Genomic DNA, 27,438 nt, shown 5'->3' with positions numbered 1-27,438 from the left:
GAGATGAAGATCAGACTTGCAAAGATAGATAAGCAATGCTCCATGAGTAAGCCATACAATCTCTATTCTTGTTCCAACAAACTTCAGAGCAAGCTCTAACCCAACAAATAGAGGCCTAGCCAGTGTAGGCCACACTACTTTTGTTGGGCCAAAATGTCAGATTATAGATTTAATTAAAAAAAGGCTTGGTCAAGGACCATATATATGCAAACTATAGGCATGTTAATTTTTTAGGTTGCGATATATATCCTATATTTGTGCGCAGACCTACAAGATACAACCCATATCTAAACTTTCCCTGATCAGGAAAGAATGCTTGGAACTTCCGGAAGAGAACTTGCTGCAGTAACATTCTAATTAAGATGAAGATGGAACTTACTTTATCTCTCAGCTGAAGCTTTCTCTCTGCTCTTTCAGCTGCATTAACTGCTTCTCTCTCAGCTGCATTGTTAGAAAACAAGTTAGCTTCTTGTAGTAGGAACAAGCATAAATACTAAATTTCGGTTTCAGGGTCTCTATTTTGATCAACCTGGAAACGAAGACATTTAGTAGAAATATTTCGTTTAATGCATAAACTAATACAATTTACAAGGAAACGATGGAAATATTGAGGAATTTTCATTAAACAACCATATTGAGTGTGTAAATGAAGATCTATGGCTTTCTGCAACAAGTTGGTACAGGCATCTTAGAGACTGATAACCAAAAACAACCATATCTACATGAAAATGAGAACCGTAATGTCACCTTAACTACATACAAAGTAATGTGTAAAATACTTGCTTACCTGAAAAAATTATTAAGTACCACATTCATGCAGTTATATTTATTTTGCTTTTAAAGATGTATGAATAAATTATTAATATATCCAACTAATTAGGACATGGACGATTGAATGTGCCTGCTTATATGAATCTGCTGACATGCATAGCGTACATAAAAATAAGACAATACATAGATGCCCAATTAAACATAATTCATTTCTGCTAAAGGGTGAATATTATGTGTAATTTACAAGTCATTCAATAGGAAATTTAATTTTTGTTGTTTATACAAGTTCTATCAATTTTTTAAGAATAATTTTTCAAAGCAGTAAAAAATTGCCAATGTTATTGTTAATTGCAAATATTGCAACGAAATATTGCATCTTTATACAAGGAAAACAATTCTTTTGGTCAAATTTTGCTGTCCACCAAAATCTTATGCAAAATGAATTATTATTTCCAACAAAATTTATACAAAAGGGAACTATTGGTCAAATTTGGTGTCAAAGCTTTGTGGAGATTTCCATTTCAGTATATTTCATGGAAATATGTCCAAATTTAATACTATGCCCTTTAGGCAAGACACGTTAAGAAGAAACGCTCAAAAAACGTTATTTATTTCCATATGTCAAATTGGGAGGAAAAGAGAACTTTTTGAATTACAATATATGAAAAAAATGTGAAAAACCAGAAATTTCTTACAGCTTTCCTTATAATAACACAGGTATTAGATCCGTCCAAGAACATGATAGAAAGAAGCTCAAGGAAATTCCACCCAGTATGTTACAAAAGAAAAGTTGAAATCATAAAATTACCCTTCAAGTCTGGATTCCTTTCCACCTTGGTCTTGTTCAATCTATTAACAACTTCATTTAAGCGTTTCTCTACTTTCACAGTACGGACCTACACCAAGCACCAATATCGATCAAAAAGGACAAGGATCTACTTTCCTCACATGTTCAATTCAGACGAGAAAGACAGCTACAAGGCAAACTATAATGGCATAATCCACAAAATATGAGGTTAATAAAAAATATAGACTACTAACCATCTTAGGATTGTGGAAGCCAACTTGCCCGACATCCATGGAAGCAGTCTTCTTCAAATTGTACCAAGGTGTATAAACAACATCAATATTATTTACCTTGTTGCCTGCCAAGTAACCAAATTATATTAGATGAAAACAACGGTTTATCACTACACGCATATTTTCAAAATCAGTGAATGAAGAGAGAAGAAATAACATAAGGAAACCATATCCAAATATAATTTTATATATAGCATAAGGAAAGCAATATCTAGTTGCTAATTATAGGCTATGTAACAAACACTTGATACGTGCGTCTGTATCCAACACCGATACAGAGGCAAATACACTAACCCCAACCCCCCCCAACAGACACACACACACGCACGCACACAGACATCGCTACATATCAAGTATACCATGTAGAAAAAATTCTTTAGGAAATATGATGTATATTAAAATCATATAAAAAATACATAACTAATCGTTATGCGTTCCAAAACCCTAGAAACAAAGTCCACGCAGGAAAATTCTTAGAAAATGGAGCGCCTTTGTAGTACAGCAAATAAGAGAAGCATAAAACTGATTTCACATTCACTGTGCTCTTAGGTACATGTTTCCTCGTCCTTGGCAAAGAATAGAAGCTAACAAGAACATGTTCTTTAAATTCTCCTTGTACGAATTGTAGTCCTAAATGAATCCATGATTATGGGAAGCAACTGGCAGTGCAGAACAGCGGAAAAAATCAAAACAAACAGACACAGCGTTGACGAATTTACCTTGGATGGAATTTGCTTTGACAAGCTGAGCACAATCTTCCAGTAAACCTTCACTTATGTTGTCGATTGTCTGGCCCTTATTCAGTCTTACATAAACATGGGCAGATGACATTTTATCTACATGGAACCTGCCACAGACACAAACCATCAAGTAAATTACAAGTTAAAAGATGCAGATATTGATAAGAGAACCAATCAAGCACACTTAAACCAAAAACCAACTACATATTCGAACAAGACTGTGAATTGTGGCCACACTCAAGAAGAGAGGGAAAAGAGATTGATCTTCTAAGAAATAGATGTTGCAACATGATACATGATTAGCTTATCCTAAAGTTAATCTCTAGTCAAATAGATAAGCTTACAACTGAAGAAAGAAGAAAGTGCAAGGAGGAGACTCCAAATTGTCAGATAATGAGAAAGCGGACATGCTATAAAAGAGTTTTTACAAGCATTTTGCATTCCAGCGTAGTTTGGCCTGTGCAATATTCTTCCTTTTTTTCTTCTCAAAATTCTTCAGAGCTTGCCATCCCCTGTGAACATCGTATTCTCTTGGATAGTAAGGTCAGCTAATGTGACGGTAGACATGCTAAAGGAGTTATCAGGAGCTTTTGTACTACAGTGTTGTAGGTTGGCCTAGGCTAAAGGAGTTCTCATATTGGCAGTGACCCAGAAAATTTGTGAAGAACTTTTTCACATACTCAACATGATTTAGCACTTCCAGTTCAATACATATGAGATAATCCTTGAAAATAAGGGTCAAGAATCATTAAATATGTAGCTTAGTACAATTACATCAATAAGAATCTGACTGGCTGGCTGGCCTTGTCATCAAACAATCAATAGAATACTTTTAAACAATAAGTGTGAGGTTACTAGACAAAAAATATAAAAGTCAATGTTAGGTTAGGATCTAAAACTCATATCCTATGGTTTACTTTTCTTTGTTATTGTCTTTCTTTCTTTTCCTTAGGCAACCATATATTTTTCTTTGACAAGGGGAAAACTAGAAAAAGTCAAAGAACTCCTTTTAATAGGAAAAAGATACAAACTACTCCTTTTAATAGGAAAAACATGTAAACCCATGTGTTGGTTTTGTTTGAATCTGCTCCAAATATTTTATTTCAAAGAAATGAGAGAAAGGAGATGGGAAGTTTTTGCCTGGGTTTAGAACAATAGGTAAAAAAAGAAAGAGGAAAGCAAACGGTTTTGTAGCAAAAAAAGACAGAGAGAGTGGCAAGGGATAAAGTTTCTATCAGAGTTTCACCAAGAGGAGGGAGAAGAATGGGTTTTCATCGGGGTTAGAGGTAGAGTACAACGGTTACCTAAGTAATTTACATCAACTTACCAAGATATTGAACAAGATTGGGATTTTAATCCTTGCTTGACTAAGTAGAGAATTGCAGGTAACGTGGATTACAAGATATTCCTATTCTCCACTCAGAAATTTGACTAACCATAAAGAGAAAAAAGAAAGAAACAAAATGGCTCTTGAAAGTGTGGCATTTGATTGTGGCAACCAGTTAATCTATAACAAAAACTTACACCTTGTTTGGATTGAGAGAAATGAAGAGAAAAGAAATTCATTAAAAGAAAAGAAAAGAAAGAGAGAAGAAACCCAGTTTCTTTCCATCTTGTTTGGATTAACAGTAGAAAAACTCAAGTTTGGAGAGAAAAAAAGGTAGAGTTGAAATTTTTAGTGCTCTTATTAGTCATGGACGTTTCTTTTCTCTCCATTATTTTTCTCTTTTCTCCTAGCTTAATAATCCAAACAAGAGAAATGGAGAGAAACTCATCTTTTTCTTTTCTTTTCTTTTCTTTTCTCTCCATTTCTCTCAATCCAAACACACTGTTAGGGCGTTAGGGCATGACATTGAAACATGAGAAAACTGAGATCTGACTGGCTGCTGGCCTTGTCATCAAACAATCAATAGAATACTTTTAAAAATAAGTGTGAGGTTACTAGACAAAAAAATATAAAAGTCAATGTTAGGTTAGGATCTAAAACTCATATCTTATGGTTTACTTTTCTTTGTTATTGTCTTTCTTTCTTTTCCTTAGGCAACCATATATTTTTCTTTGACAAGGGGAAAACTAGAAAAAGTCAAAGAACTCCTTTTAATAGGAAAAAGATACAAACTACTCCTTTTAATAGGAAAAACATGTAAACCCATGTGTTGGTTTTGTTTGAATCTGCTCCAAATATTTTATTTCAAAGAAATGAGAGAAAGGAGATGGGAAGTTTTTTGCCTGGGTTTAGAACAATAGGTAAAAAAAGAAAGAGGAAAGCAAACGGTTTTGTAGCAAGAAAAAAAAGACAGAGAGAGGTGGCAAGGGATAAAGTTTCTATCAGAGTTTCACCCAAGAGGAGGGAGAAGAATGGGTTTTCAATCGGGTTAGAGGTAGAGTACAACGGTTACCTAAGTAATTTACATCAACTTACCAAGATATTGAACAAGATTGGGATTTTAATCCTTGCTTGACTAAGTAGAGAATTGCAGGTAACGTGGATTACAAGATATTCCTATTCTCCACTCAGAAATTTGACTAACCATAAAGAGAAAAAAGAAAGAAACAAAATGGCTCTTGAAAGTGTGGCATTTGATTGTGGCAACCAGTTAATCTATAACAAAAACTTACACCTTGTTTGGATTGAGAGAAATGAAGAGAAAAGAAATTCATTAAAAGAAAAGAAAAGAAAGAGAGAAGAAACCCAGTTTCTTTCCATCTTGTTTGGATTAACAGTAGAAAAACTCAAGTTTGGAGAGAAAAAAAGGTAGAGTTGAAATTTTTAGTGCTCTTATTAGTCATGGACATTTCTTTTCTCTCCATTATTTTTCTCTTTTCTCCTAGCTTAATAATCCAAACAAGAGAAATGGAGAGAAACTCATCTTTTTTCTTTTCTTTTCTTTTCTTTTCTCTCCATTTCTCTCAATCCAAACACACTGTTAGGGCGTTAGGGCGTGACATTGAAACATGAGTAAACTGAGAAAAAAGCAAGCACAACTGATCCAAAATGATAGAGCATGCAGCAGAGGCGTGAAACGATCATGATTTGGAACACAAAATTAGTACTTTCAAGTGTAAAACCAAGCATTTTGTATACATGGAAAGGAAAATTAGGGCACAAAACTGTAAACTGAAAATATAGAGCACCAGAAACAAGGCAAAATGAATATGGAAAATTCTACAAATAAAATATAAATTGGAAACCTAAAAATCAAAACCAGGAAAATCCATTTTTCAATCAATAATTAATAATATCAACCAGATAATTCTGAAAACACACAAAAAATTGTAATCGCAAGATGCAAAATCTGGAAAAACTATTCAAAGTTGGAGCCAAAAAAAAAAAAAATCTGTGAATCTATTGTCATAAGCAGAAATTCATGCAAAATAAGGGAAATTTAAACCAATTCAATTAGAACAAAAAAATACCCATTCAAGCAGTGGATTATAATTATAATCTGCTGAATTGGAGAAAAATAAGGGAATTGGATGAAATTGGGCAGAGAGAAATTGAGCAGAAATTCATCGCAAACTAAGGGAAATTTAAACGGATTCAATTAACAAAAAATATTCTTTCAAGCAGTGAATTATACCTATGATATGCTGAATTGGGGAAAAATAAGGGAATTGGATGAAATTGGGGGGATATAGAGATATAGATACTGTACCAGATATCTTCTGGGAATCCGTATTTGATGAGTTCTTCGTTCTCGTGCTTGTCCAAGCCCATGAAGATGGTATAATCTCCTTCCTCTGGTCGAGCTTTGTAGTAGAAAACCATCGTTTATACCCTCACAGACCAAAAAAATTAGGGTTTTAAGATTGGAGAGCGGACCAAACTCGAAAAGAAGTAGCTCTTATGGGATCGATTTCGACAAAAAAATTAGGGTTTCGAGATGGAGAGGGGGCCAAATTCGAAAAGAAGTAGCTTTTATAGGATCGATTTCGTAGATAAATGAGAATATTAGACAATGGGAGTGGAATGAGGAAGAAAGGTCGATGTGAACCTTTATCCATTTCTGACCGACTAGTTGCACACCACCCATTACCAATTACACTCCACTACTTAAAAATTCTCGTTTGCACTCCATTCGCATGATTACACTCCAAAAAGAATTTAAAAAATATTGCACTCATTTTTGTTCTTCCTCAATTATGTCCGCAAAAATTATTGTTGATTCAATGAATTTTACAAGAAATACTATCATTTTGGAATCATGTTTACAAAGTTACGTGCTATTAAAATACCTTATTAATATTAATTTTTAAATAGAGATTATAAAATCAACACCTTAATTAAGTTGGATTCATAGAGAATACGAGTAAAATCAATCACAAATCATATATAAAACTACGGATTAAAATAAAGGTTATACATTAAAATGTTATGTATTGAAGTGCAAGGAGTAGATAAAATTAGAGGTTATAAAAATAAAATAAAAAATTTAAGGTCGATGTGCAATCAACGATTAGCAATGGTCGGTCCCTTGATATTTGGGTAAATTATAATTTCACCTCCTATAGTTTGGCATAATTTTATGTTGACGCCTTAAAACTTTGAAAATTATACTAACCTCACTTATAATTTATCTAACAAGCTTACCCACCTCCCTTTTGTCTACATGCCGTTGATAACCAGTTAAAGAATAATTTTTACTTTTTTAAAGATAATTTTATTCCTTTCAAAATATATTTTTTATAAATAAAAATATCCCTGTCTATTAAAGGGTTCAAACATGAGAATGTAGATGTTTACGCTAGATTGACCGACAATTTTATAGTTTATTTTTTTAGTTCAATTTTTTTTTTTATATATTAAAAAAATAAGAAGGTAAAATAGTAAAATAATATCGGAATTTTAGCATCATATGGGATATTTGAGGTAAGTGCAATTGTCAAAATGTTACAAGGTCAACAGAAAAGTATGCTAAATCGCAAGGGGGTCAAAGTATAATTTACCCAATGTTAAAACCTATAATACCTCAATTTTTTTACATCTTTTTTCTACTCTTAACATTGATTCTCTCAACCCACAATCATGGATAGAACAACAAAATTTTGATTTTTCTTTTCTTTATTTAATTTTTGAAGTAGAGTTGTACCATGAAATCTAGAAGGTTGTGACATTTGGATTGTCAATGCGGCCACATTGGCCGATCGATGCTGGTTCTGGAAGAGATAATCAATGTGTGACCCAATGATCTTTACAATTATAATGAGATAAGGGGGAATGTAGGTTTGTTAAATACTAAAATATGAAACTACACTATACTAAACTCCTTTTCAATATTGGATATTATGATGAGACCTTTATTAATTAATTAGTTGAAATTATGAAAATATTCTTTGATTTTCATAGTCAATATTATAATGAGACAATGGTTGAATGGTAAAGTAATTTGTTTAAAGTATAAAAAAAAAACCCTTTTTTTTATTTTCAATATTATAATGAGATGGGTGTCTTGATGCAAATTCAAAATTGCTCTAATTAGTATTTTAAAGGGTGTGACTACTTGCCCGCCGCCTATAATCGATTGCACCCACTACTTCGTAAAATTCCTTGGTTTGATTGTGCTAAAAATATATATATTTGAATGCAAACCATCTTCTTCTTCCCTTCAATTGGAAAAATAAAAAAAATAAGGAAGACTTTTTTTTTCCACCCTTCAATCAAAATAAAAAAAAGCACGGAAGGGGAGATTGTGTTAAAAATTGCCAAAAAAAATATTTCTTTTAAGATTGTGATGCAAGAGATGACTTGTACTCAGGGGTGGAGCTAGTAAAAAGCTAGTGGGGACAGTTGCCCCCACAAAACTTTGAGATATCCCTGTTTTTTGAACTAATTGCATGCCTCATTTTCCCCCCACTCCATCACCTCACTCCCCATTTGCTCTCAGCCCCTCACCTCCCTCTTATTTTTGTGCCCCTTAAAAAAAAAAAAAGAAAAACAGATGATATTGCCTCTTTATTGAGTCTTTTCTCATAGACTAATTAAAAATGACCTAAACATCTGAACTTCCTACTCTGAATTTTCTTCTAAAATCATTTATTTTCAAACTTTGCAACTGCACCATTAACTATAATTTGCCCCCATTACAAGAAAATCTTGGCTTGACCCCTACTTGTAATATATATGCAAGTAGTTGTCCCCATATTAAATTATAAAATTACTATTGTCTCATATTAACTCACAAATCATGGCATTTTTTTAAAGTCTTTTTAATCAATTATTTAAATTTCCATGAGTCCTACTCTTTCTTTTTTATTTTAATATCCATGCTAAGGAATGTTTCATTACCACCATTCAAGTGGCATCCGAAAACATGATAGCATGCCACACAAATTTTTAAAAATTAAAAAAATTAATAAAAAATAAACTAAACTAAACATTTAAATTTGAGAGTTTGGTAGTTGGATACTTTCAACACCTAATCAAGTGGAAAAAAAACATATATTGTTTTAAATGAAATCAACAGGGCTGTTGTGTGGTGTTGGATTGCTGATTTGGTAAAAAGAAAAAAAAAAAAAAAACACTTCCTTATCAAGTTAGTAAAGAAAATTTCATGAACCTATCGTCTTGTGGCACAAAAAACATGATCCAATGCCACGGGCTAGGGGTGTAGAGGAAAAAATTCTATGAACTTTATTTATTTAAAAAAACCTCAATTTTCATCATTGAATTTTAATTGTTAAATTTGGAAGTTCCGTAGCCGTCCATTTTAAACACCTTCAAAATGCTTAAAACATTTTTTTTTTAAGTCTGAATTTTCATTGTAATTACAAAATGAGAATTTTCCTTAGATGAATTTTAATTTTATTACTTAGTTGCATGAATTTTTACTATTATATTTATAATATCGAGATATATTAGTCAGGGTAGAAGTGGTTGTACACCAAAATTAAAAAATATACCCCCACCATTACATTAAAAAATATACCATGTTAGTTTTCAAAATTACAAAATTTTAACAAAAATATCATTTTTACTATGTTACCCTCAAAATCCTGGTAATAAAAAATAAAGTTGCAATAAATTGACTTGAAAAAGTCATTCAAAATTCACTAGTTGACGTGGATGTGTGTGAGTTATAGATATTTTTCCTTGTCATAATTTTTGTTGAGTCATTTTATTGGTAGTCAAAAAATATCCTTTCTACAATGTAGTCTTTAAAATCTTTGATTAAATTGCAAAGCCCTATCATGACATTAGTTTTTCATAAATTACAAGCACCAAATAATAAAGTTTTGGTTAAAAGGCCAAAAACCAAGAAAATTGCAATAAATAATAGAGAACCATTCTTATTTAAAAAAGAAATAAAAAAATCAGGCCTCTACTGTTTTTATTTTATATAACCTAATCCAGGTCTTTAAAAATGGATGGCCACTGAAATCCCACATTCGAAACAGTGGGAATTTATTGACTTGCTTACGTGGTGTTGTTTCAATTGTCCAGACCATTGGATTTAGATGGTATATAACCATCGTATCGGAATTTTATCAAATCTCAACTAAATACATAACTCATTTGCCCCCTTCTCTCGTGGACTAATTGGAAGAGATTTAAATAGCCTTTTGTTCAACGTCCAATAAAAAAAATCTTTGAATTTCTCCTTAAAATCATTCATATTCAAACTTTTCAACTGTACCATTAAGTATAGTTGCCCCCCACTATAATAAAATCTTGGCTCTGCCCCTATATTGGATTCATATCAAATTAAATCTTATTGGGACATGATCATGGTTTTAAACCTAGAAGAATCTATCATGAATCAGTCACCTCAAGATTTATAATTATTATAAAGAATAGATTATAGCATATATTAATCTAGTTTATAACAAAGAACCATTGATTTGGTATCTTTAACGTTTTGAGTCGAATCGCATTGCCAAAGTCAATTTAGACTTGATGGGAACAATTAGAAGTTATTCGATTGGATTGGATCAAATTTTCAAATTCAAATCGAATTTGTTTCGGTTTGATTTTATGGGTTGTTAATATCTTATAAATCTACTTGAAAACAACATGTTTTTAATGAAATAAAAAATAAAAATTCATATAATAAGTCATTAGTCGTGAAAGAATCATTAATCAATTGTCCGAATTCTTAAAACCGGTTCCTAGAGTGGTTCAGTTCCATGCAAGCCTTGAACTGAGACCCGACTCGAATTGATCGGTTCTCCATTTTCTTAACTTGAACCAAACTGCAACTTGTTCCAAATCGAATTAAACCAGTCTAAACCTATCGATTTGGTTCGGTTCTTGATTTGAACCGGACCAAGTTGCACCACAGCAATGACCACGGCACATAGCATACGAACTACGGAGGAAGAAACGAAGTCAATCTAAGCTCCTTTGAAACTCCTCTCTGTATAACAGAGGAGTTTGTTTTTTGTGATGGGCGACGACAAATCGTCGATTTTAATGGCGAACAGAGAAAGAGATCGAGAACTTCTGATACCAGTCGCAGACTCCATTGACGATGAAGCTTCCTCTTCCAAACCTTCTTCTTCATCCTCCTCTTCTTCTCATCACTCTGGTAGAGAGGTCAGCTTTCTCTCCATCTTTAGTGTTTGGGGTTTCTTTCCTCTACGCTTTGTTAATTTATTTGATTGTTTTAGTTAGAACCTTTGGTTTGTTTTTTTGTGGGGTTTGGACTTTGGATTACCCCCTTATTTGAATCGGTTGGTTTGTTGGAAACCATTTTGGTTTTACATTTTGTTTTTTCCCCTTTCTTTTCGTTTATTTGAATGGTTTGATTTCTAGGGTTTGTACAGAACCCATTTTTGTTAGATTGCCGGATCGGGTTTCTGTAAATTCTAAATTTTGTCGATTTTAATCATTTTTTGGCTCCAAGGGTGTTTCGTAAACCTAATTTGGTTTCATTTCTCTAACGGGTTTTTCTCCGAACCTAAATCAATGTTCTTCCTTTGCAGGAATTCTTTGAGAACCCATTTTTCCCCCTAAATCCCGTTTCTAATTTTTTTTGTTCGCTACTGTTCACTAAAAGTCTCATGTTCTTTATCTTTTTTTTTTTTAAATCTTAATTGATGCAAGAAATAATACAATTGGTTAGGTAGTTAGGATCATCAAATGGAGTTGAATTATGGTAAGCAAATCTTCTGAGCTAGTCCCATAAGGTGGGTACTTTAGATTGTCAAGAATTTCTTACATGCGTAGGCCTTTTGTATGTGCCTTGGGAGTACCCAAATTATTAGTTAAGAAACTCTCGTGCATTGATAAAGAAAAGCCATTATTCTTGGATATTAGCACGTTGAATCTTATTTGGTTGAATTTAAATGTGTTTGATTCTAATAAGCCATCCGATCTTTTATACTTTCGTTGAGTATAAATTGCCCACTTCCAAAATATTAGCTTTACTGTGCTATTACATGGTTGTATTAATCAGCAGAAACATGTTTATTGTGTTTCTATAGATATCTCTCCATATGCAGTTTTTACACAGCCCCATTAAGAAAATTTGGCATGTAATTGAACCCTTAATGCCATAATTTTGCAGGCTTTCTATAAAGTTGTTCGGAGCTGGGCTTCGAAAAAGTTCATGACTGGATGGTGAATATTTCTTTTCCAAATTCCTGCACATCCATACTTTATTTTCCTACTGATTACTGGTGAAAGTCTTATTAAAACAACTAATCATTTGGTTTGCTAGTAATTGTTTAACCACTACTATTTTTTATCCATACTCTATTCAAGTGAAGGATCACCTCCTGGATGGACCATCTCACAAACTTCAGTGATTGGATGATCCTAAGTCTCCAGTTAATTTGGTTGCTTTTTATCCCCTTTAAGCTCTAAGTGTGGAATTTCGCTAATTTGCTGGATTAATAGAATGAGCCAATTAGTGAGATTTTTAGACTATAATTCACATCCAAGGGGCGTGCTTTCATCGGAACAGCCTGGAGTCAAGGGTTGTGTTCTTAGAATAGGCCTTAACACTTTAGTTGAAGGTCTAAATCTCACGGGTTGTATTATACTTCAAAATTTAGCTTATCACACCATTTATGCATAGAAGTTGTGGAGCTGGGAGAAGACATGACTTTATTGTACTAGATTATTGTGGATGTCTGCTCTAGATATGTGTGAATTATGATAGCCTTTAAAAAATGAAAATATTGCTAGTCTGTTGTAGATGTGCACATTTTTGAGCATTTCAGTGCTTCTTTTATCCTTCATTTCATGCATCACAAGGTTTATTCATGGTCAAAGAAACTATATCCAACTTCATTGCTTAATCTAAAATCTTCTGAACTTCCTCAATAAAAAATGTATATCAATTTAAGTGGATTATAAATTGGGATTTTGTATTGTAATACAAACATAATTGAATGAATTTTACAACTCTCTCTCTCTCTCTCATTTTTCGTCCCTTGTATGATCACTTTTATATTTATGGTTTCTCTCTTTTCTCATTTTTCCTACCATTCCTTATTTTGCCCTACCTTCAATAATTCCTTAATCGTGCTTCCAAATCAACCCTTAACACCATTAGATGACAATATATTTGTATAATTCTTACACTTAATTTTATAAATTTGTGCGATGCCCCTTCTTTTATTGTGTACAATAACCTTTTGAATAAGACATTTTTGTAATAATAAGTACAACATGTGCATGATTACAGTTCACTAGTCACGTGTAATCGGTCAATGTCTCACAAGATAAGTTTGATTGGATAGTCTAGAAATTGGATGAATGAAGAAAAGGTCTGAACAAAGAAAAGAAAAAAGAACGATTATTATGTCTCTGTGGGAGAAAAAAAGTGTATTTCCCATATCATTGTTATTGTTTGATTGTTGAGAAAATATAACGTTATTTAATTAACCATGTTGACAATCATTGTTATTGTTTTATTGTTGAGAAAAATATAACGTGATTTAATTAACCATGTTGAAAACTGAGTATGTTGTTGCATGCTCTCTAGTGGTATATCTGTTTCTAATCAGATTGCATTTTGCAGTGTCATCCTATTTCCTATAGCTATTACTTTCTATATTACATGGTGGTTTATTCATTTTGTGGATGGCTTTTTCTCTCCTATCTACGCCCAACTTGGAATCAACATCTTTGGTATGCATTCCTTTTCCTTTTTTTTTTTTTTTCCTTTTGGATTTATGGTAAATGTAGGGCATTCAATGTAATTACCATTCACTTTACTCCCGGATATTTGGAATCCATCCTTATGTAATGTGCTAGTTACAGATGGTTTAGATAAATTAGCACAAAAGGAATTATATAGTCCATAGAGGGTTCCTAAAAACTCACAAATTTTGTCTTAACATCTTTAAAGTTCAATATATATGTTCCAGCTGAGAGCCACATGTACTATCTTCAACCTTTGTTACATCTACTGTTATCCAGTAGTCAATATTAAAAATCGAACAAGTATGGTAAGGTGCTTCTTGGAGGAAGAAACACAAAACTATCTTCTTATGTTGTAATACAGAAATGTATTCTATGTGTTGCTTTAATAGTTCCGCCTTTCTATTCTGATTGGAGCTATAAGGGATGATGTTTTTAAGGGATGCAATAAACCTATTTAAAGATTCTTGTCTTGGGCCTTCTTCTCATGTGTTATCATCCCCCCTTTTGTTGGTAGATGGAAGGGTCTGAAACCATGCCACTACGTAATAATTGCAAGTTTAAGATTGACATAGTTACTTAGAAAGATTTGTATTGCATGCGTGCTTGTATTTGCAATTATTTACTACGTCACGTCTTTAAAAACGAAAAGAAAAAAACTGAAGACACCTCCTTGGTTTTTTTATATTACTAAATCCTTTCATTCAATCTAAGAATTTTTGGGTGAAGGGATGGAGAGTTGGGTTATGAGGACATGCTTGGCTTGTAAATATTAGGATTTATTTGGATCATGCTTCACTAGTTTTGTAAGTTTTCTCTTAACTTGCTTCTGCCACCATCTGTTTATTAAGCATTGATGACACTGCTGGTCAACAATCCTGCCTTGTTGCGGAGCGTCGATTTTTCTGGCTTCATCCATGGGTTATTTTGTTCCATACTTGTTAGTCATTTTCGTAAACAGGTCAACATCTTTTCAAGAAAATTGTGTTGGATGTTTCCAGCTTGGACTAGATTGACAACCCCAGTATCCAGTAAATCACAACAAAGACGTGGACAAATACCTTAAAATCTCACAAAAAAAGGACTTACTTCGCTTTGAAGTCTTCCTAGAATCTGACCTTACAAGAATTTTGATCCTAAACCTGATTTCGTTTGAAGTTGGCCAGAGTTTGGATCCTTTGTAACTAAACACCAAATGAATTGAATGGAATGGCCTTCTGGCTGCAAACCTTAATTCTCCACTAGAATCTGCTACCACGAGTCTCATTTTACCTTCACATATCCTTTGCCATCATTTGTCATGTAGTGAAATATTGACTGTCATTGCCAAAAGTAAGGACAAATGCCTATAGTATAATATACTAAGGAGAGTAGAGCGTAGTAATATTACAAAAGGAGGATAGTGCTTCACTTCTGTGATCAGTAACCACAACTGCATTGGAAGGGGGACAAACATGTTAAGTGGTGTTTGACAATTTGCATCAGTGCTTAACATATATGGCTTACATAACAATTTCATAATATCTCATTACATTTCCCGTTTAATTGTCCAACAATTATGTGGATTCTTTTGCACTTTTTTTGTGGGTTCCCAAATGAATGATTTCCCTATTTTGCCTTGTCTCTTGAATATTTTGACTTTCTCTTTCATCTTACTCTTAAATAGGTCTTGGGTTCATAACTTCCATAACATTCATATTCGTGGTTGGAGTGTTCATGTCATCATGGCTGGGGGCCTCTGTTCTGGGCCTCGGAGAGTGGTTTATCAAACGGATGCCATTTGTTCGCCATATCTATAATGCGTCCAAGCAAATTAGTGCTGCCATATCACCCGGTATACTTTACCCGAACTCTCATCATGTTCTTATTGAATAACTTCAGTTTGACATTGCTAATGTCCTGCTTGACTATTATTACAGATCAGAACACTCAAGCCTTCAAGGAAGTGGCAATCATAAGGCATCCACGCGTTGGAGAATACGCATTCGGATTCATCACTTCAACTGTCATCCTTCAGGTCTGAACAAACCCCATGTTACAATTCTTACGTTGTAAAACTTGTCATCTCTGTCGTACTATATGTTACCCGACCACGACGATATATCTTCTAAGATTTTTCAGATTGGTCTCACATATCACTCTATGAAGAGATTGTTATAGGTGAAGATGAGAGAGCGGTAGGAAGTGATGAAGAGATTAGGGAAGGTGGAGGGGTTATTTTAAAAATAATTATATGAGGGCCACCATAGAGGCTTGGATCTAGCAAGAGATACAAGGGAGATTTGAGAGCACACGCTTCCATAGGATTAGGGTTTTAGAAGTGAAAACAACTTTAGCAAAGATGAAAACTTGCAGGGCCTTAGGATCAGATGGTATACGAATACAAGTATGAAAATATGTGGGAAGTTTTGGGTTGTCTAGGCTAACTAAGCTATTCAACAATACTTTAAAGACTAAAAAAATGTTGGATGATTGAAGGAAAAGTGTCATAGTTAGTAAACCTTAAGAGATGTAATAACTATTGGGATATTAAACTTATGGGCCACAGTATGAGACCATGGGAAAGATGGGTTGAACCAAGTTTAGACAGAAAACAGATATATTCAATAAACAATTTGGTTTTATCCCGAGTAAAAAAGCAATGTTCTAAAAATACCCCGAAAGTGACTACTTCCCTTTTCTTGGGTCTATTATATGGAAGGATGGAGAGATCGAAGAAGATATTGCCCATATAATCAAAGCTAGATAGTTAAATTGGAGGTATTTTTTTGGAGTGCTGTGTGACAAACATGTACCAATCGAATTAAAAGGAAAATTGTGTAAGTTGGGTGTAACACTAGCTATGCCTTATAAAGTTGAATGTTCGATGGTCAAGAAGCATCATGTTAACAAATTGTGCATAGCAAATGTAAGGATGTTATGGATGAGTGAAAATAGTAGGAAAGATAAACTTAAAACAAATGCATTCGGGTAATTGTAGTTCCAATGTTTTCAAATTACAGGTACGGCTATGTGTGGCCAAGCATGTGTGAATCACACATGATACATTTGCATTGTTTTCTATGTTTTAATAAAAAAAATAGAAAACAAGGCCATTATTAGTTTATTACAACCCTAATTTTTTTACTTTTATTTCCAATTTCATTACAATTCATTGTATTTTTATATTAATAAGTATGTAAGAATGCTTAAACTCACACATTTAAAAAAAACATGAAATCTTTATTATGAATTTGTAACATACAAGTTATGGAAGAAATTATAACTTAAAAGTAGGGAATAGAGATTAGAGAATGTAATTATAAACCTTATAACTTAAGGGAAATTATAATGAAGTAGTTTACTTGAAGAAGGATTAGAAAATATGAACTTCGTTGAGAGTAAAAGTAAGTTTGAGAGTAGTAGGAATTGTTTTTTTTTTCCTCCTTGAAGATGGTGGAAGTACTGTTGAGTTTTCCAAATGGGAAGTTGTAAGATTCACTATTTTTGTATGAAACTTGATGGACTTTTTTATTGTAATTATGTTGAGGGTGTTATGGATTTCTCAAACCAGGGCACTCTTACATTTTCCCATATTCCCATATAATAAACATACCCTTCCCAATTCCTTTCATCCACATAGCTCAATCATTGACTGGCAATGATATTAACGTTCAAACTTTTTCTTTAATCCAGAGTTATTCCGGAGAAGAGGAGCTGTGCTGCGTCTATGTTCCCACTAATCATCTTTATATTGGCGATATATTTCTCGTCAATTCCAACGACGTTATTAGACCAAACTTATCAGTCCGTGAAGGAATTGGTAAGTGCTTTTTGTGTGTGGATATATTTGTTCTTCATTTGAGAAATACTTATCTTTGGACTGAAAAAGCAAAGCTTCCATACATGTGACGCTGCTCACATCCAAGGATGTTGAAATATGCCGTTTTATTGGGGTTGTCGAGGAGACTACCTGAACCAACAAAGTTGATACATGTGAATTATATCATATGACTTGATGACCTTTCCTTTCATACATGTGATACGGCTCACATTCAGGGCTTTTGAGACCTGCCATTGTATGGGTTCTTTTAGGAGACTACCCTGAACCGACAAAGTTGACTGACGTGAATGATATCATATAACTCGATGATCTTTCCTTTTTTTTTTACTGGATTTGCCATACTTAAAAAACTGACCCTATCTTTTTTTCTAATATTTTCCATTGATCTTTTTCTTGACACCACTTAGTGGGATCTGAAATATCTCATATGTACTGTGAATGCAGAGATTGTTGTCTCTGGGGGAATGTCGATGCCTCAGATCCTGTCTACACTAGATACCCAAGCTATCCAAGTGGACAGAAATAGATCTGTCAGAAGCTAAGAATGAAGATTTAGATACAGAGACGAGTTTGTGTATTATTGTCGTTCATTTGAGGTGAGCTACCTAAATGATCACATTATCTATTTGCATCAGTTTTCACGTAGCCGACCTTTTCTTTTTTTCCTTCCCTTTTTCTTTTGTTTGTAAAGGATGACATGTTCAACATAGATGTAGCAGCTTGGGAATATGGGTGTTATTTGGCTTTAAATTATATTTACGATGTTGAAGGGTCTGTTTGGATCGCCTTGGAAAATTAGCAGGAAAATGATTTTTCTAGAAAATGTGCTTTGCTGTTGTATGATTGTGAGTTCCACAGGTGAATCTTTTATTTTTATGCTAAGAAAATATTTTCTGAACTTAAATTCCTAAGAAAATTGGCAGGACGGGAAAATCCTAATGTTATTGTCTCATTGAGTACACCCCAACCTCCAAATATTAAAAAACCAATACCTTTCCACAAGGGAAATATTTTTCAAGGAAGTCATACTATTTTTTGGAAATTGATTTTTCTAAAGTTTCTCTTTGATCATACACACGTCAGCTCGGCATGAATATTGTCAAGAGAGAATGACCCCAAGTCTTTGGGAAGGCTCTGTTGTTAAATCATCTCCTCACCGACGTCACAACAAGAGAGAGGGACCAATTACTTACGTTGAGGAAACTTTTGGTTAATATGCTACCGAACGCTGCGATTGTGGAGATTCAGGTTCGTGTGGGAGCCTCTATTTTAGAGAAGCTTGGATTCAGGTACGGAATGACCGAGTCTGAGTCAAATCACCTTTTGTTGCGATCTCATCGAACATTGTGTTTTGAGAATCGGTTCGATCGAGCAAACTGTTACCGTTTCCAGTTAAAGTTTCTTCGATATCATCTCTGGTTTCTTTAAGCATTTAATATTTTTATTTGGATTGCTTCTAGAATCTAGATAGACTAAAATGAAAAAGGCTTAAATGCCCTCACCCCCTTTTTCAAAATCAGTCATCTCCAACCTCCATAGTATGTCTACTCAACTTTATTTTCTATTCATCGTTTTCAATCTAGAACTAACCTTTTACATAAAACCCAAGATTTTTCTAACAAAATTTCATCTATTTTTTTTTAAAAACAAATTTAAAATCCCATTTCTTTTTAGTAAAGATTAGACTTACTAAAATATTTCTAGGGGTCATTGAGCTCACCTTGTGACATTCAAAAACATGATCAGTTGCCACAAGGATGTGAAGGACAAAAACTCTAATGAACTTTAAAAAAAAATGATTATTTTTCATCATTAAATTTTAATTTTTAATTGTGTACTTCAGTGGTTCATTTTCAAAACTTTGGATCAAGTCCAAAACTAATTTTATTTTTATATTTTTTTATCTGAGTTTTTTCTTGAAACTTAGATGACTGCAACATTGTATTGCCAATTTGATAATCCATATGAATTCAACGATCCTTACCAAGATTTGAAATAGTACTCCATAATATGATTTGAAATCTTACAAAGTAAGGAAATGTTTCTCTTTATTTTTTCTCCCCAAAATCATTATCTTCAAGCTCTAACTTAATTTATTCAAAAGTTTATCTTTACCCATCATTTTCTATCTTGCCAATTTTGTAGAAAATTCTAGATTTTTCTATTCAAAATATTATGTTTCTTAAAAGAATCATGATAATCTGACCACTCCACATGACACATTCAATTGATTCCTCTACTGTGACGAGTTTGGGAATCGTAGATCTGTACGTCTCAGGATACAAAATTGCACTTTCTCATAAAAATATGTATCTTGAGGGATCATGTATCTCAAGATGTACAGATCTATTATTCCAAAAATAATCACGTCAGGAGAGTCGATTGAGTGTGCCAAGTGGGTAATCAGAGATTTAAAAGTTGAACACTTTTGAAGTACGAAAATCTTAGGACAAAATTTTTTATGCAAAGAGTTTGAAGATAAGGGTATTTGAGTCCTTTCCCATTAGTTTATAACATGTCGTCAGTTTCAAAACACTAGTCCTTTCCCATTAGTTTATAACATGTCATCAGTTTCAAAACACTAGGTATCTCTGATATTCAACAAAACGTGGGGTAGCATGTAAATAAATAACCCTTTCTTTTAGAAAAATTTCAGAACTTCGATCCAAAAACTTCCTCTTTTCTGCTACAATTTCGGAAATTTGAACTGTTTTGTAGCAAAAATCTCGTTCTTACGCGTTGAACTCGTAAATTCAAACGTTTCTTCAGAAACTGCATTTATTAGAAGCTTTCAATTTTTTTTTTCCTTTTTAATTCTCTCACTCGACGTGAGATTAAGATTCTGTTTAAGCATTTTAGTCGAAATCAGATGACTTGAAGCTTAGAATTGTTAAAAGAAAGTAATTCCAGTGTTCTTGTGTCGATCTCCACCAAATAAATAAAAATGATCAAGGACGATGAGTTTGAATCCGATGTGACCATTATAGGCTCTTTTCCTCCTTCAACTTCTCGAAAAGCAAAAGGGCCTCTTTACTACATATATAGCCCTCCACAAGACTCTAACGACTCGGATTCCTCTTCTGGATGTGGTTCTGGGGCTTCTTCTTCTTCTTCTTCTGTGAGTCAATTTTCGGGGTTAAGCGCAAAATTGTATCGAAAGAGAAACTATGAAGTGATACACGAAGAAGATGATCGACTGTCTCGGTTTTTTCCGGCTTTAATTGCTCTATTGGCCTTTGTTCTGCTTTTCACCATCTTTTCTCTTATCATTTGGGGTGCAAGTCGGCCTTTCAATGCAGAGATTGTTGTCACGGTATATAAATGTTACTTTTTTTTTTTTTTTTAAGTCTATATATATTATTTTGGTTTCTTAATTGTGAGAAGGAAATATTGTTCCTTTGTTTATAAAAAAAAAAGAAAAAAAGAAAGTGATTCCGGGTCTCATTAATTAATATGTTGGATCATTGGTTGTGTTAAATATTTCAAACAGATCACAAGAGCTTCACAAACACACAATTCCCTTAAATAATGGATTTTTCTATGATGGCTAGTTTCGTCTTTATGGTTGAATTTTAAACTATGAGGAAAGAATTTGAGCCACATTTTCACTTTAAAAAAATTAAAAAATAATATATATATATATGGGAAATGTTCAGCAACAAACATTTTGGCAAAACATTTTTCAAAACATGAGTTAGAGGTTTTGGAATGGGCTGATTTTTGGCGAGGATGATCTCTACGGTGAGGAGATCATCCTCACCAAAAATCAGCCCATTCCAAAACTTCTAGCCCCAGTTTACAAGTTGAAAAATCGTGGACCGTCCATTTTTTGTAAACCATTTTTGATGGGGTTAGAAGTTTTGGAATGGGCTGATTTTTGGTGATGATGATCTCCTCACCGTAGAGATCATCCTTACCAAAAATCAGCCCATTCCAAAACCTCTAACCCATGTTTTGAAAAATGTTTTGCCAAAAAATTAGCCATTGAACGCTACCCATATATATAGGGTCCCGTTCAGCAACAAACATTTTGACAAACATTTTGGCAAAACATGGGTTAGAGGTTTTGGTTTGGGCTGATTTTTGGTGAGGATGATCTCCTCGGTGAGGAGATCATCCTCACCAAAAATCAGCCCATTCCAAAACTTCTAACTCAAGTTTTGAAAAATGTTTTGCCAAAAAGTTTGCTAAAAAGTTTGCCATTGAACGTGACCCTATATATATATATGGATAGTTCCCACATCGCTTGTGTACTCTTGGGTTGTGCAATGTATGAAGCAGGGCAACCCTGTCCTTGCAAGCGGTTTTCAAAGATGAGTTGGGCCCATGGACTAAGATAGTGTCAGAGGGGTTGTACCTTTGGGACAGGTCAGGTTATATCTCCAACCCTGCATCGAGGGGGAGAGCTGAGTGTCTCCAGCCCTGGCACTGAAGGGGGAGTGTTAGCATAGTCCCACATCTCGTGGGTACTCTTGAGTTGTGCAATGTGTAAAGCTGGGGCAACCCTCTCCTTGCAAGCTGGTTTTCAAGGATGAGTTAGGTCATTAGCTTTAACAATATCGACCGAAGAATATAGATGTTATATACTTTAAACCTGAATGCACTAAGATCTTCATTTTGTTCCTTGTTAGTGATATATCTATTAATAAGTACTAGAGTCACAAATATTAAACAAATTTCCTTTCTTTCTTAGTAGTATACATCCTTCATATGTTTCATTTCTTTCATTTTGATCCCAACCTTTGTGTACATGACCAAGAGATCGAGCTGTGACCCCATCTGGGTATAGAATATAGGTGATGCCTTATTATTGTTTTATATCTCCTCAAACATGATTTTCATCAAATATTTCGTGTCAATTTTCTGTAAATTTTATAATTTTGTTAAATTTGATAGTTCCTTCCATATAATCAGATTCTAGAATGATTACTCTTATGTTGTTTATTTTGAAAGAAGTTGATTTGCCTTGGGTACAGTGGATGCCACACTTTGTTTTGCTCATGTTTGCTTCTTATGCTACAATGTATTGTAGTAATAAGTAATGTTGTATCCATTCCTATGAGAAAGATGTTGTTGCAGCGCTTTGCAGTAAATCATTTCTATCTCGGGGAGGGGTCGGACTACACGGGTGTCCCAACAAAGATGCTGACAGCAAACTGTTCGCTGGAGATGAGTATATACAACCCCGCGACATTCTTTGGCATTCATGTCAGTTCCACACCTGTTAATCTCTTGTACTCAGATATTACAATTGCAACTGGCCAGGTGAGAAAATGTTCTCCCATTTTATAACTTTATATTTATGTATCACTCAAACAAATGCTGCCTCGACATCATGAACCATGTAACACAAGAATCTGTTCTGAATATGAATAAGTGCTTAATTTGAACCATTTGAGCTTAATAATTTATGTTGTAATTTCATCTTTTCTCTAGTACTCTGCGGTGCCAGATGGATTCGTTGGATGTTAAACACAAGACACTGTTAACTATATTTATTGTGTCTGGGCCTCTTAGAGCACCCAATTAATCCTCACGGCATGTGCATTTCCCTCCCCCCACACCCAACTAAGATACCCTTAACTAAATTCCTCCTTTGATTCTTTCTTTTTCAGGCCCTGTTAGTATAAAGTAGAAAATAACAATAGAAGAAAGTAGTTTTGGGAGAAAGTAGAAAGTAGTTTCCTTTTTTGCATTTCAAATAGTTAAGATTTTTATTTTTTAAAACTTAATCCAAACAAACTTTTTAACTTAGCAAATTTCAAAAGTTAAAAAAAAAAGGTTACTTTTTTAGGTGTATCCAAACAGACTCTTAAACTGTTGCTATACGTACAGATCAATTGTAACTAACCATATCTCCATTTTCATATTAATGATTGCAGTTGAAGAAATATTATCAACCTAGGAAAAGCCAAAAAACTGTGATGGTGACTTTAGAAGGAAATAAGGTTCCTCTTTATGGAGCCGGAACAAACTTAGCAGTCTTGGATAACAGAGGTCGTGTTCCATTGAGGTTAGAATTTGGAATCCGATCACGAGGATATCTGGTTGGGAAGCTAGTGAAGACGAAGCATCAAAGACAAATCTCTTGCCCTGTAGTGATTGATTCTCGCCACAAGAAATCCATCTACTTCATGGAAGATTCATGCACATTTGATTGAATCCACCTCATCATCAAAAGCCTCATTTCAAATATCTGAGGTCAGCTGAAAGGTTTTATTCTAGTGAGGGGTTTGCTTACATGCACCTATTATAAGGTCCCATGACCATATATCTTGTTATGGGCTTTAATAACCTCAAATGAGGTTTGAGGTCTCCATTAAATTTATAAAAAAAAAAAAAAAATTCCAAGAGATCGGTTATAGTTTTCTAGGGATTAGTACAGATTTATCTAAGTACTCAAACCTCGCCCAACCCAAGATGCTCATTGTTCAACCTGAAACTTGTTCTTATTAGATTGGATTAGGCCATGTTAACCTGAATTAAAGAGTCTCTTGGAAAACTTTCTATAATCTAAAACTCAAAACAGGATAATTTCAGCTATACCAATTGATTTTCTTGTAACGCATTAATACATCCTAATTGTATGCTTTAATATGAGAGCTGTTATTGCCACACTAACTTTTACTAATGCCACACCAATTCTTATGTAAATCACCAAAGAATTGCACATATTTGGTGGGACAATAGTAAAAGTTAGTGTGGCAATAGTAACTCTCTTTAATATTTATCTATATCTACTTTATTTCTTCTTCAATGATGTAAACTCAGCTTTAGAATCATGATTTGTAGGCCAAACAAAATCCATGTATAGAGATTGAAGGAAAGTAACAACAATAACAAAGCCTTATTCTAAATATTTTGGACTGGTTAAATGAGTCCCATTAAATTTCACTTTGTCCAAACAAAGGCAAATCTTCCAAAAAGGAAGTGTCTCCAACTGAACATCAAAGATTTAGAGAAAAATAGAAAATTGTAAATCCAAATATTAATAAAAACCAAAGAAGTTACAGAAAGATGGAGACCTTCACATTTATAAATAACAATCAAAAGAGACAAATCGTTGTCCGTAAGTATTTTTTTTTTTTAGCCGTGCTGGAGTGACTTTAAGATTGTACCCATCACACATCTTGGAGTGAAAGTGTATGAGAACAAGATATGTCATGTGAGGTATAATCTTGAGGTCACTTCAGCATTATTATTATTATTTTTTCCATTAAGATCCTTCCAACAGAAAAATACGTGAGACAGAGAGAGAAGATGAATCTTTCAAAAATGAAATCAAGTTATAAATGAGAGGAGCAAGGAAAGTAGTTGTTGATACAATGATGGTTTTTAAACTAGTTTTGATGTCTTGTCAAGTCCATGAACGAGGGCAAGTTGTCTCGGATGAGTTTTTCGATACGTTTGAATCTTCTTATTCAACAATGAGACAAAGGAACAATGATTTTAAATCTCGTTCTTCTCGTTGGTGGACGATACTGAGACGTATCGGATGAGTTGTCTTGGTCTTGGACGAGATTTAAAACCATGGATACAATTTTTGGTTTTAAAACTTGTTTTGATGTCTCATCTTGTCTATGAATGAATCGTCTCAGACAAGTTTTTCAATGCGTCTGAGTCGTCTCATTCAACAATAAGAAAAAATGTGCTATGGTTTTAAATCTTGTCCGATACATTTGACTTGTCTATCCGTCTCGTTGGTGGATGATACTAAGACCTATTAGACAAGTTATCTCGGTCTCGGACGAGATTTAAAACCATGATACAATTCAAATTAGTTAGTTTAAATTACAAATATCCCCTTGCATTACTTTAATTGTTCGTGTAATGATTTTCTATCGCCACCCTTTCACACATGCCTTCATAATAGAACCATAGATCATTTCATCGGGATATGCATAAACATCAATCTTTCTCTTGTGTATCCCGAGGAAATGATCTACGATTTTGTGATTGGGGCATAGCGGTGTGTGTGTCAAAGGGGGGCATCATATTATTACGACTCTAATTGTTATTAGAAGGAGAAGTGGATAGAGTTGTTGAGGTAAATCCACATCAATTAACATTTTCTAAATTACAAGTGGAATAACTATTTGAAAATTTTAAGCAATCTCTTATATTTTTTTTTTTATCAATTGAAAAAGACTTTCTAGCATTGTAAATCACGTGAGTAACACATGCCATCCACTAGTAGCTTTAAATAATGGGGTCTCAAAGCCCATGAGATGGTCCAAGACTGTCATAAAAAGGCTCAAATCCACATCTAGGTATTTTATTATCATTTCTTAGGAGGCCCATGGATAGAGGCCCAAATATTATACGGTAACTTAACACTGCCCCTGGATTCACTTATGTCATGTGTGTGCGCGCGCGAGTGGAAAGCGGAAACCCTAACCCTAGAAAAGCTTTATAAATACAAGCATTTGCGTATTGGCCGTAGTCTAAGATGTAGGTTTTCATTCTTTTTTCGATCTAGGGTTTCTCTCTCGTTAGGGTTCATTATTCGTTACGAGAGTGATTTATGCTGAGTGAAGTTGGGGACGATGACGATACAGTGAAAGGTCTCGTTCGTCGTAATTGGTAGAATTTCTCTACCTTGCCGACCATTCTATATATCACCACCCATATTCCGAGTCCCTCCAACAAATTCTTTTATTTTTTATTTCCTAAATCATGCTTTTAGGGTTTAATGGTTTGTATTTTTTTTTTTCATATTTGTTTATCTTTATTAAAAATGAAGATGGGCCGATGATTATAAAATTTCAATTGACAAGCATATGTCTGAATCTATTTGTGTTGAAAAACCTAATCTTCTCTATGAGGCCTATGAATTTATTTATTTTTTTTTTTCCTTTTTTTAACTATTTTTTTGTTTTTTATATTTTTGATCCGATGAGTCGAGGATGAAAAAAATGGTATTTTTTGTTAAGAAGAAGAAATTTTAGTGATTACATTCATACTGCCTTCCTTCTGAGACTCATTAGTTCTTGTTCTGACTTTAGTTTATTTTTAAAATATATATTTTAATACTTCAGATGAGATTTAATTTTTGTTCTGATTTAAGTAATTTATTTTTTAAATATATATATATTTTTGATTGTTAAGAGAGTCAGGTGATGATCAGTTGCATAGTTCAGATGAGATTTGATTAAATCTCTGATTATTTGTACTAAATAGTCTTTCGCTCCTATCTGATGACTCTGTACATTTCAATCTCGTTTGCTTTAAAGTTTAGTTTAAATTGTTTTAGATCTATAAACTGAAATTTGTATTTTAATGAAGTAGTTATAATTAGATAAATATTTATTTTGTTTTCTTTTATTTTATGCGTTTCTAGTTTTGCAAATTTTTTTTTTTTTTTGCTCTATTTTAGCTTAAAGAGAAACACTTTCCTTACTAAGATTTTAAGCCTTAACTAAGGTAGTTTTGCTCAAATGGAATAACATATTGGCTGTCCAACACCACAGCCCCCAATATCTTATAGAAGAACTCACTTTTTCTTATTCTTCTTCCAAGGTTTTGTAAGTAGACTGCCCCCACAGGATTGGATCATGATTGTGGTTTAGACGAGATGGGTCATTACTAAAGAAGTAGAATATAAAATTCAATGATGAGAAGTATGTTCTTATGAACTTGATAGAATACGATCCTGAAGGATCAGACATGATTTTGGTCTCAACAAGGTGAGTCCAATGGTGAAATCCCTTCTTACCAAGGCTAATTTGACTCTTAAACTAAAAAAATAATCGAAATAATTGTGAATAGGTTCTTGGGGGGTTAATTCAGAACAAATTGTATTTGGTTTTTGATGAGGCCGTTTATGAAGTTTTTGTTGGAATATAGCTTCAAGATTGTGAGCTATGATTTGGCTTTCTTGACCACAGCTTGCAATCGGTCCCTTGAGTTGTGGTAAGCTTGAATGTCAATAGGTA

At 33.6% G+C, this 27,438-nt stretch overlaps 3 protein-coding genes and 3 non-coding genes across 6 annotated transcripts; 5 read left to right on the top strand and 1 right to left on the bottom strand.

The window, feature by feature from the left end:
• Positions 1–196: 196 nt before the first annotated feature.
• On the bottom strand, positions 197–6,578 carry LOC147412059 (uncharacterized). Its single transcript, XM_086455624.1, has 5 exons — positions 6,248–6,578; positions 2,571–2,698; positions 1,813–1,916; positions 1,580–1,667; positions 197–441 (listed from the first exon to the last, which is right to left on the bottom strand). The coding sequence occupies exons 1-5, from the start codon at positions 6,358–6,360 to the stop codon at positions 212–214; spliced, it is 663 nt and encodes a 220-aa protein (XP_086311750.1). The 5' UTR covers positions 6,361–6,578; the 3' UTR covers positions 197–211.
• A 4,316-nt stretch (positions 6,579–10,894) lies between these two features.
• Positions 10,895–18,262, top strand: LOC147412058 (protein CONTINUOUS VASCULAR RING 1-like). The gene is made up of 7 exons (XM_086455603.1): positions 10,895–11,124; positions 12,098–12,150; positions 13,559–13,668; positions 15,347–15,514; positions 15,600–15,697; positions 17,356–17,482; positions 17,948–18,262. The coding sequence occupies exons 1-7, from the start codon at positions 10,975–10,977 to the stop codon at positions 18,043–18,045; spliced, it is 804 nt and encodes a 267-aa protein (XP_086311729.1). The 5' UTR covers positions 10,895–10,974; the 3' UTR covers positions 18,046–18,262.
• A 1,728-nt stretch (positions 18,263–19,990) lies between these two features.
• Positions 19,991–24,046, top strand: LOC147412057 (uncharacterized). Its single transcript, XM_086458695.1, has 3 exons — positions 19,991–20,816; positions 22,583–22,768; positions 23,386–24,046. Exons 1-3 carry the CDS (start codon positions 20,448–20,450, stop codon positions 23,662–23,664), a joined length of 834 nt encoding a protein of 277 aa, XP_086314821.1. The 5' UTR covers positions 19,991–20,447; the 3' UTR covers positions 23,665–24,046.
• A 1,998-nt stretch (positions 24,047–26,044) lies between these two features.
• On the top strand, positions 26,045–26,143 carry LOC147412056 (small nucleolar RNA Z43). The gene has a single exon (XR_015182848.1). It is a non-coding gene; the product is annotated as a small nucleolar RNA Z43 (small nucleolar RNA).
• A 258-nt stretch (positions 26,144–26,401) lies between these two features.
• LOC147412055 (small nucleolar RNA U83) lies at positions 26,402–26,484 on the top strand. Its single transcript, XR_015182790.1, has one exon. It is a non-coding gene; the product is annotated as a small nucleolar RNA U83 (small nucleolar RNA).
• A 126-nt stretch (positions 26,485–26,610) lies between these two features.
• Positions 26,611–26,709, top strand: LOC147412054 (small nucleolar RNA snR60/Z15/Z230/Z193/J17). Its single transcript, XR_015182853.1, has one exon. It is a non-coding gene; the product is annotated as a small nucleolar RNA snR60/Z15/Z230/Z193/J17 (small nucleolar RNA).
• The last annotated feature ends 729 nt before the right edge of the window (positions 26,710–27,438 follow it).

The sequence above is a fragment of the Akebia trifoliata genome, chromosome 1 (genome assembly GCF_017979445.1).
Source record: "Akebia trifoliata isolate Shusen 1 chromosome 1, ASM1797944v1, whole genome shotgun sequence".
NCBI lineage: Eukaryota > Viridiplantae > Streptophyta > Magnoliopsida > Ranunculales > Lardizabalaceae > Akebia > Akebia trifoliata.
The sequence above is the reverse complement of the archived record's forward strand: the minus strand, read 5'-3'. Positions and strand labels throughout refer to the sequence as shown.